The following is an 11,774-nucleotide window of genomic DNA, read 5'->3' on the forward strand; positions in this document are numbered from 1 at the left end:
TAACAAGCTAAGCTCAAGCCAACCATGACTCGGCTTTTTAGCTCGTAAGCCGGCTCGTTTACAAAATTATTAATGCAAAATATACTCAAAAGGTATTTTAACTCAAGATTTGATCTTTAAATTATTAAAAATATTCAAAAAAATAATAGTTTGCGTTTTATATTAAGTGTTTTTTTAATTATTTTTCTCCAGGTTGCTTATCCTATTTGTCATTTTATTATAAGACTAGCTTAAATTAATATTATTTTCGTTATTTCATAATACACCAACAAACTCGTTAGCCGTCTCCAACTTGTAGAATTAAGCTTGAGTTTGTATGCCCACTTCTTACTCTGGTCATGTATTGATTGATTTGTCAAGCTCAAATTCAAGATAAGTGGCTCGACATCGACCCGATTCATATGCCCACTTCTTATTCTGGTCATGTATTGCAACTCTTTGGTTATATAATGCAAAATTAAGGTTATATACATTAAGTCCTTTCTCGACCTAACATCATTACAAGTTTCATGGACTACTACGCCCGTTATCTTTATTTATTACACTAATTAGATCCTTCTTTTCATTCTGTGTAAATTTGAATAATTGTTTAGGATTATTTAGTCAACCTAAATTTTTTAGATGCTTTTGACGTTGGGTATTCAGATTATATACTATCTGATGATTAGTGGATTATGAATTACTGCCTGACTTTGTTGTTTATTTCAAGTAACCATCCTAATGAAGTCATATTTATAATGTGAAAGATTTATATACATACCACTCAATTCTTATGCATTTGCATATCTAACTCCTCAACTTTAATTTTTACATGCATGTCATCGTCCCTATGCATTAAAAGGTATATTTCACTTTTTAAAAGTTAAAATGGTTGTATTTTTTATGTGATATAGAAGATTTTGTTGGTAAAAAGTAAAATTTAGGTGGTAGATATGTAAATACATCAGAATTGGGTGGTAAGTATGTAAATGCCTCTTATAATTTCTCTACATGCTAATTGTTTTCTTCTTTTCTTTCTTTAAGAATTCACCTAAAGTTTTCTTTAGTTCTTCCACATTTTATTTTGCTTAATTTATTTTTGTGGTCAATTTAGTTTTGGAAGCATGTGGTTTATAGTCATGATTATGTATTCTTTAGTGAGTATGATTTATTGTAAGGTTGCTGTAACAATATTTAAATCATGCAAACTTATTTTCATTTTGTAAACAAATTTTAAATATATTTTAGTCTACTTAAATTCACTGAAGAGAATATTTTTGTTTATATATTTGTTGCCTGGGTTCTACAGGTGGGTTGAAAATGTTGTTGACTGATCAGAGTAAAATGATCATGGCCGTTGGAGGGGTAACTGCCCTTGCTGCCGGTGTTTATGCTACTAGGTATATCCATATAGTCTCATATCTATATTTGCAGATTTATATAGAAGTTGAACTATGAAAATGTCATTGTTTAATTCTAGTTTTACTGAAATGAGTTTTTCCAAGTGTTTTACTTTTGTGAAATTTACATACCCTGCACACAATTCTTATGTATTTACATATCTTGCACTTAAACTTTCATATTTACATAAATAGTACTTTGGCGCTTTAAACTTGTACATAATTGCTTTTTTATCTCACGTAGAGCATTGGATGCTACCGAATAAAGCATGGTGCATGTAACTGAGCCAAGCTGACTCAGGCTCTGCTCGATGAATGACTGGTGAGTTGACCTCGATGAGTTAACAAGCTAAGCTCAAGCCAACCATGACTCGGCTTTTTAGCTCGTAAGCCAGCTCGTTTACAAAATTATTAATACAAAATATACTCAAAAGGTATTTTAACTCAAGATTTGATCTTTAAATTATTAAAAATATTCAAAAAAATAATAGTTTGCATTTTATATTAAGTGTTTTTTTTTATTATTTTTCTCCAAATTGCTTATCCTATTCGTCATTTTATTATAACACTAGCTTAAGTTAATATTATTTTCTTTATTTCATAATACACCAACGAACTCGTGAGCCGTCTCCAACTTGTAGAATTAAGCTTGAGTTTGTATGCCCACTTCTTACTCTGGTCATGTATTGATTGATTAGTCAAGCTCAAATTCAAGATAAGGGTGGCTCGAGATCGACTCGATTCATATGCCCACTTCTTATTCTGGTCATGTATTGCAACTCTTTGGTTATATAATGCAAGATTAAGGTTATATACATTAAGTCCTTTCTCGACCTAACATCATTACGAGTTTCATGGACTACTACGCCCGTTATCTTTATTTATTACACTAATTAGATCCTTCTTTTCATTCTGTGTAAATTTGAATAATTTTTTAGGATTATTTAGTCAACCTAAATTTTTTAGATGCTTTTGACGTTGGGTATTCAGATTATATACTATCTGATGATTAGTGGATTATGAATTACTGCCTGACTTTGTTGTTTATTTCAAGTAACCATCCTAATGAAGTCATATTTATAATGTGAAAGATTTATATACATACCACTCAATTCTTATGCATTTGCATATCTAACTCCTCAACTTTAATTTTTACATGCATGTCATCGTCTACATGTCATCGTCCCTATGCATGAAAAGGCATATTTCACTTTTTAAAAGTTAAAATGGTTGTATTTTTTATGTGATATAGAAGATTTTGTTGGTAAAAAGTAAAATTTAGGTGGTAGATATGTAAATACATCAGAATTGGGTGGTAAGTATGTAAATGCCTCTTATAATTTCTCTACATGCTAATTGTTTTCTTCTTTTCTTTCTTTAAGAATTCACCTAAAGTTTTCTTTAGTTCTTCCACATTTTATTTTGCTTAATTTATTTTTGTGGTCAATTTAGTTTTGGAAGCATGTGGTTTATAGTCATGATTATGTATTCTTTAGTGAGTATGATTTATTGTAAGGTTGCTGTAACAATATTTAAATCATGCAAACTTATTTTCATTTTGTAAACAAATTTTAAATATATTTTAGTCTACTTAAATTCACTGAAGATCAAATTTTTGTTTATATATTTGTTGCCTGGGTTCTACAGGTGGGTTGAAAATGTTGTTGACTGATCAGAGTAAAATGATCATGGCCGTTGGAGGGGTAACTGCCCTTGCTGCCGGTGTTTATGCTACTAGGTATATCCATATAGTCTCATATCTATATTTGCAGATTTATATAGAAGTTGAACTATGAAAATGTCATTGTTTAATTCTAGTTTTACTGAAATGAGTTTTTCCAAGTGTTTTACTTTTGTGAAATTTACATACCCGGCACACAATTCTTATGTATTTACATATCTTGTACTTAAGCTTTCATATTTACATAAATGGTACTTTGGCGCTTTAAACATGTACATGACAAGGTGTATTTCACTTTTAAGAATGATAATAATGCTATTTTTGATGTGAAGTTGAAGATTTGAGTGCTATGCGTGTAAATATGAAAGTTAAGGTGTGAGATATGTAAATATATAAAAATTGTATGCTATGTATGTAAATGTGCCTTTACTAATTCATTTGGTTCTTTGATTTTTTTTTAAGGGAAGGTGCGAGGGTAATGTGGGGTCACGTCAATAGAATGTTGGGCCAGCCATCACTGATTAGGGAATCCTCCATAGCGAAGTATTCATGGTCGGGAGTTATCTCAAAATTCTCGAAGAAGGTTCGGAGTTTTAGCACATCAAATAAGGATTCGACATCTATGAGAAATAAAACAAGCTTCGACAATATTATTCTTCATCCATCACTAAAAGCGAGGATCGAGCAACTAGCTAGAGCCACAGAGAACACAAAGTCTCATCAAGCACCTTTTCGTAATATGCTTTTCTTCGGACCACCGGGTACTGGGAAGACCCTGGTAGCAAAAGAGATGGCACGAAAATCAGTATGTTATTGCATCATAATTACTCTATTAATATGCTTGGTGCTTTAGAGAGTTATATTTTCTTGGAACATTTATATACTTTCCACATAATTCTTATGTTTTTACATATCTAAGAACTAAACATTCATAGTTGCATGAATACCACTCAAATCTTTAACATCACATTAAAAATATCACTATCACTATCTTTTTAAATTTGAGACACACCTTTTATGCATGAGTTTATGACACCAAGGCAATTAGTATAAATGTCAAACTTTGGGTGTTATATATGTAAATACATAATAATTGTGTGTTATGTATGTAATTTTTTCAATTTTTTAAGTTGAAAATATTCGTTAGATTTCTCATTTTAATTCACTATATACTCATAAAGTTATTCAATCATTGCACTTCAAAGTTTTTTCCTGTCTAGTTAAATTTTATTGCTTATATTTTACTATTCTATGCTTTCGATCAAAAATCATATCAAAATCACAAATGGCAAGTTAGGATTGATATTTTAACATTAATAGCTCAAAGAAGATAATATTGTTAGTTATGATTATTTTTGTTACTTCATTGATTAATCTTTTTTTGACATCAGAAAGAGATCTAACGCACATGTCAAGCATGTGTCTACATATTGAGGTAGGATAATCTAGTTACTTATTTTTGGAGCGATAAGTGCTCAAGTTTTATTAAAAGAGAAAACTGTCAAAATGGTTTCCTAGCTCTTTTGCAAGGTCATTTTAGTCTCAGAGTTTATAAAAGTGTCAATTGAGTCTCTTGGGTCTTTTAATATGGATTGAAACAGTTCCCATTGAGGTCTATTTTAGTATCCATTAAAAATGTCTGGGACTAATTTAGCATTTTTATAAACTCTGTGAGTAAAATGGCTCTATGTAAATAGTCTGGGGACTATTTTGGCAATTTGTCTTTTATTGATATGAGAATTAGGCAATTTACAAGGGGGAAGGCTACCATTACCATGCCCAAAGGCTGACAACCGTTAATCCTATTGTTATTGTACCTCACACAACATTCTTTCAAGAACGATATCATTGTTCCCTTTTATAGAAAACAATATCTCAAACCATGGATATTTCTAATATAATTTGGCATATATTGAGAGGTATCATTTCACACAACACTTCATTGAAATACTAGCGAGTGGTGCCATAGCGAATGTGACACTGTTGACAATCCACATCTTAGAGTCCTTTTGAATCTATCCTAGTAGGTAAAGATAAGGGTGATGTGTCTTCTCAACACAATATTGTGACTAAATTCATCGAGATTTGAGTCTTCCGACTCCTTGAGTAAAAAATGGCATTAACCACTTTCCGCTTCACTTGGATTAACTCCACTCCCCAAATATGTATTTGTGTTTGTTAGTGTTATCTGTCATACTTGGCTTTTTCTCCCCGTCAAAGAAAAGCTTAGTGCTAACTAATTCATCGATTTCAATGCTTGATCTTTGACCACAACTAGATCCAATTCTTCCTTCAAACAACCTTGGCTTCTCCATGAAGAGTTTCGCATGAGGATTCTAACATTTACCATTATTCATGTTTTGTGATTTGGCTATGATCTTAATCGAGATTGTTTGGTGAAAAGAAGAAGAGGTGGTGGTCGTTGCTTAATCATTTTTTTAAATCTTTTTAGTTTGAATTTTTATTGTCTACAACCTTCATCTATCCTTTTTTTAGTAAGAGTTTCACTGCATCTTTTTTTTGCTTTCCCTCTAATTGACCATGAAAAATATGCATGGATGATCAAGATCATTAATAGAGAATAATAGGATTCATTGGATTTTAGATCGTCAACATGAAGATGTCTTTTAAGTGACATCAATCATCAACTCTCATCTCCTAAACTCTATGGTATAGTCCTACATTAGTTTAATTGTGATTGATCCCACATATCCCACTTTTTATTTTTTCTTCGTATCTCGTAGGGTATAATACCTTTTAACTTGATTGTCCAAGTTGCTCGAGGTACATCTTTGTGATGCTGACATCTCGACTTCCCTTTCCTTCAGAAGATCTTCTTGTGGCCACTTTTTATCCAACATTATATACCATGCTTTTCTTTGAATCTATCACTCTAATGCAAACAACTTGATTTTTCAGTGTTGATAGAATATAAAAAAATAAGGGGCATTACCTACTCAGTGTTGATAGAATATAAAAAAATAAGGGGCATTTACCTACGTAGCACACAATTCTTGTGTATTTGTATATCCAAACCTAAACTTTCATATTTACAAACATACCACTCAAATTTTAATATCACATAAAAAATAGTACTATTATCATTTTTTAAAAGTGAAACAAATCTTCTGATGCATGAGTTTAAACCACCAAGATATTATTTATGTAAATATAAAAGTTCAGGTTTGAGATATGTAAATACATAAGAATTTTGCGCTGCGTATGTAAATTTTCTCGAAAGGAATTCCGGCAAATATGTTGAGCAAGCATCGGTTGATTGAGGTCGGATAATCTGGTTTTTTATTCTGAAAACAGGAAATACACAAGTTTCATTGATAAGAGAACCATGCAAATTACAAAGAGGAAGATGATGCTTCTTTGAATCCCTTATTTTTTAAGCTCTCTAACCCCATTGAGTCTCTCTCTTTCTCTCTGTCTCTCCTCCAATTTCAGGATTTCTCAAGAGCCTAAACACAATCACTCTATGGTTCTCACCTAAATAAATTTAGGAAGATTTACATACATACCACTCAGTTCTCATGTATTTACATATCTAACACCTAAACTTCACTTTTCTACATGCAGACCACCTTGCCTATACATGAAAATGTGTATTTCACTTTTTAAAACTTAAAATAGTGGTATTTTTTATCTGACATGAAAGATTTAAGCGGTATAAATGTAAAAAAGTGAAGTATAAATAGGAATTTGGTTGTATTTATGTAAATGCCCCCGAACTTATTTTCACTTCTTATTTTCTTGTCTCTCTTTTGAAATTTTTGATTTTTCTTTAACATTTGATTTATAGGGCTTAGATTATGCAATGATGACGGGAGGAGATGTAGCACCTTTAGGTTCACAAGCTGTTACCAAAATACATGAAATTTTTGATTGGGCAAAAAAGTCAAGGAAGGGATTACTGCTCTTCATTGATGAGGCTGACGCTTTCCTCTGCGAGTAAGTTCTTATTCTTAAATTATATTCTCCGCTTTTCAAATCTATCCAACTTTTTTTAAAATAAAATTTACATACCTTAAAATTTACATACCTAGCACACAATTCTTATGTATCAACATATCTCACACCTAAATTTTCATATTTACACGCAGAGCCCTCTGTTACTTTAGATTATGCATGAAAAGGTAAATTTCAATTTAAAGTTTGGCAATGGTGTTATTTTCTTATGTGATATTAAAGACTTGAGTGCCATGTGGGTAAATATGCAAGTTTAGGTGTGAGATATGTGAATATATAAGAATTGTGTGCAATTTATGTAGATATCCTCTTTTTTTGGAAAGATTTACACACATGCAACTCAATTCTTACGTAATTACATATTTAACATAAAAATTATAAACTTCAATTTTTACTTGCATATCACATTACTTATGCATTAAAATGTGTGTTTCACTTTTTTTTCCCTTTTTAAAATTTTAAATGGGGGTTTTTTTTTTTTTTTTTTTGCAATAAAAGAGATTTGGGCGGTATAAATGCAAAAAGTAAAGTCTAGAAGTAAGAATTTAGTTCGTATGCACTTAAATCTTCCAACCACTCAATTTCGTAAGAATTTAGTTCGTATGCACTTAAATCTTCCAACCACTCAATTTCTGTGTGTGTGTGTGTGTGTGTGTGGATCTAATACCTAAACTTTGTTTTTTACATTTATACTATCCAAATTTTCATATCAAAAGTACCGCCAGTTAAACTTTTAAAAAGTGAATATACCTTTTTTCTTCTATAGGTAAAGCGTTATGCATGTAAAAATTGATAAGTTATATATATATATATATATATATATATATGTATATATATATATATGTATGTAAATCTTCCCGTAATTTATGGAATATGGTTGTTGGGCCCTCAAAGAGTTTCTATTTTGTTCATAGATGATTTTATTTCTCCCCCTATAAGGGGGTTAGTGGGCCAAATTTTAGCAAACTTTGCGCGTTTTTGAGCTTGTCTTGTTTGCTTTTTCGATCTGGTTAAGCTCTAAAGCTCTAACTCTTGTTTGATTGTGTCTGAAAATGTTATTTTCTTGTTATATTTGCTTTGGGCTCATGTTTGGCTAGAATTATACTGAGTAAGTAAAACACAACAACAAGCCTTCATCCCGCCACCAGGTGGCGGTGGCTACATGAGTCTTTTTTCTCTATTGCCTGTTAAGTATAATATTTTCATTTTTATTCTAATAAATTAATATCATTTTTTTATTTAACAAGCCCAAGTCTATTTAGGTCTACCTCTACCTTTCTCATAAGTCGAATCTAAAATATCTATTCTCCTAACCGGATATTAGATGGTCGGCTTTTAATGTGACCATCTAAGACGGCTCTTTCTAATCTTGTCTGGCACCGGAGCTATCCAACCCTTTCAAGGATGCAATCATTTCACATTTAGTCTCTAAGAGTCAAGTGACTCATCCAGCTAAGCATTCTCATCTCAACCACATTTAATTTTGTTTTTTGCTTCTCTTTTATGGGCCAACATTATGCGTCATAAAAGATTGTAGGTTTCACTGCCATTTTATAAAATTTTCCTTTCAAGTCTAAGCAGTATTTTTCTATCACACAATATGCTCGATGCATTCCTCCACTTCAATCATTCAACTTGAATTCTACTAATAACATCCCCATCTATATCACCATCACTTTGAATAATTGACCCGAGATATCTAAAACGTTCACTTCTTTTAATGATTTGATCACATATTGTTACAACTTTGCCACTAGATCCATTTTTGCTAAAATTACATTTCATGTACTCAGTACTCAAACGAAAGTCTTTAGACTCTAATGTAAACTTCTCCTCCTAACACAAATACCTTCTCTAGTGAGCTCCCGTAAAAATTATAATTTTTGTCCTAGCTTGCGAGCTAGTTGCTAGCACTCTTAGTCGAGCTTGAGTTTGTCATTTGAGCTCGAGCTCGACTCAACTTGTATACACCCCTATTTCAGCCCATATTAAAAAAATTTAACGACTAATTTTGACATTTTTATAGACTCTGAGACTAAAATGATCTCTGTTAAATAGCTTTGGCACTTCACTCATATATGTTCCCATCTGCGCTCTCCTTATCTTCATCACCATCTTCATTTCATATGTGTTATCGAATAGTCTGTGCTTCCTGCTCCTTTTCTCTTTCCATGTGCTAAAAAAGATGAGCAATTAATTCCATTGTATTTACGTATTAACACTTCAACTTTACTTTTTCTTTTACATTTATACCCCCTAAATCTTTCATATCACATGTAAAAACTTAAATGTTTAGCTAAGTGGGTTTGTATGTGAAAACTTTCTTTTGTTTGGGTGTTTTATGTGTAAATACACCTCTTTCATGCATAGGTAAGGTGGTATGTACCTAAAAATTGAAGTTTGCTTGTTAGATATGTAAATACATAGTGATTGAGCGTTATATCCTACAAAATATTTCTGAACATGTATCATCCTTCTATTCCAATCTCCATTGGTTTTGCAGGAGAAATAACATACACATGAGCGAAGCTCAGCGGAGCGCTCTGAACGCGCTGCTCTTCCGCACCGGCGATCAATCCAGAGACATAGTTCTCGTCCTCGCGACAAACAGACCCGGTGATCTCGATCCAGCAGTCACAGATCGAATCGATGAAGTAATTGAATTCCCCCTTCCCGGCGAAGAAGAACGCTTCCAGCTCCTGAAACTCTACCTGAATCAATATATTTCTTCCGAATCAGATCCCAGATCATCCTCATGGAGTTCTCGGTTCAGTAAGCCGCAGCAGAAGATAGTTCTGAAGGGTGTGAGCGACGACGATATTCGAGAAGCAGCGAGGAGGACGAAGGGATTTTCTGGAAGGGAGATTGCAAAACTTATGGCGAGTATTCGCGCCGCCGTCTATGGTAGTCCGGACTGTGTTCTGGACTCGAATTTGTTCATGGAGATGGTGAGCTTCAAGGTTGATGAACATTATAAGAGGATAAAGCTTGCTGGGGAGGACGGTGCTGATAATGCTGTTAGAGATGTCTAATTTTACTTTGAAAATTGAGGCATTTGCATGCATACCACCTAATTCCTATTATTTGCATGTTTAAGACTTAAAATTTTATTTTTTTACATTTATATCACGCAATTATTTCATATCACGTAAAAAAAATACTATAATTTTAACATTTAGAAAGTGAAATGCAGACATGGTAGTTAAAAAACTGACGTTTGGGTGTCATATATCTAAATACATAGGAATTGTGTGGTATGTATGTAAATTTCTTGAGAAAGTTGGGGCAATTACGTATATAGCACACAGTTCTTATTTGTTTAGGTATCTAACATCTAAATTTTTATATTTACATGCATGCCACTCCAATTTTTAATATCACCTAAAAATACCGCCATCATAATTTTTTTAAAAGTGAAATGCACAATTACATGCACCGAAGTGTTATAATTGTAAATATCAAAAATTGGGTGTTAGGTTATGTAAAATTTATAAGAGTTGTGTGGTATGAGGGTAAATTACATGCCACACAATTCTTATGTATTTACATGCATGCCCTACAAATCTTTAATCACATAAAAATGTCCGCATTGTTATCCTTTTAAAAGTGAAATACCGTGCATGCATTGTTTTACGACACCCAAGTGCTATAAGTGTAAATCTCAAATTTTGAATGTTAGATATGTAAATACATAGGAATTGTGTGGCATGTATGTAAATTTCCGTTGAAAATCTGTGCCTCTATTCTTTGCTTGTATTTACCAAAATGTCCTTATTCTTGATGAGATTATTATTTAAAACAGTATTTTACAGCTATTAGATGATGGGTTTTACGGGACATTTACGTACATACCGCACAATTCCTATTTATTTACATATCTAATGGTTAAACTTTGATTTTTATACTTATAACTCTTAAATCATTCACATTATGACATAAACGCCCATATCTTTAACATTTAAAAGGTGAACCACATTTTACATGCACGGTGAAGTGCTTGGGAATTGTGTGGTATTTATGTAAATCTTACTAATCTTAATAAAAGATTATACAATTTGTTATACAACTACAATATATATTGTGTTAATAAGATATCAGATGTGTTTATGCGCTGTCACGTAACACAAAATAGCATTTTATAATTATTGTAGTTTTTGTTTTCATGTTAAAAGGTTTTTTTTTATTATTTTATGGGATAATTATTCCTATGTATTTACACTATATATATGTATATATATATACACCTAAACTTCAATTTCTAACCATGCGACTCATTACCTGTGCATGAAAATATTAAAATAGTGGTATTTTTAATATACTATGAATAATTTAGGTGGTATAAAAATAAACAATTAAATTTAGGTGTTGGATATGCAAAAACATAATAATCGTGTGGGTTTGTATGTAAATGCCTCAATAAATAAATAAGTTCATTCGAACAACATAGCTAGGGCTGTCAAAAAAGCCCGTTGTTCACGAACAGTTCGTGTTCGACTCGTTCGAAAGGAAACGAGACGAACGTAAATAAATTTTTTTCGTTTGGTTAGTTAAATGAATCAAACACAAACAGTGATGTCTTCGTTCTTGTTTGAATTGTTATTGTTCGAAAATATAAAATAATTTAAAATAATTATGTATAAAAAATTTATGATATTTTGAAAAATTAAATTTTATAAATTATAATATATAATAAATTAATAATAATAATATATTAATATATTATATTAGTAATATACTAA

The 11,774-nt window shown here is 31.7% G+C and overlaps 1 protein-coding gene across 1 annotated transcript; it reads left to right on the forward strand.

Moving 5' to 3' along the window:
* Positions 1–3,026: 3,026 nt before the first annotated feature.
* On the forward strand, positions 3,027–10,388 carry LOC110019673 (ATPase family AAA domain-containing protein 3-like; the record flags this gene model as incomplete). The annotated part of the gene is given in 4 exon segments (XM_020717438.1): positions 3,027–3,117; positions 3,523–3,865; positions 6,869–7,017; positions 9,539–10,388. Coding segments are annotated over 4 exon segments (1,112 nt in total), but the record flags the coding sequence as incomplete, so codon positions are not given.
* Positions 10,389–11,774: the final 1,386 nt, after the last annotated feature.

Source organism: Phalaenopsis equestris, unplaced genomic scaffold (assembly GCF_001263595.1).
Source record: "Phalaenopsis equestris unplaced genomic scaffold, ASM126359v1 Scaffold000067, whole genome shotgun sequence".
NCBI classification, from domain to species: domain Eukaryota; kingdom Viridiplantae; phylum Streptophyta; class Magnoliopsida; order Asparagales; family Orchidaceae; genus Phalaenopsis; species Phalaenopsis equestris.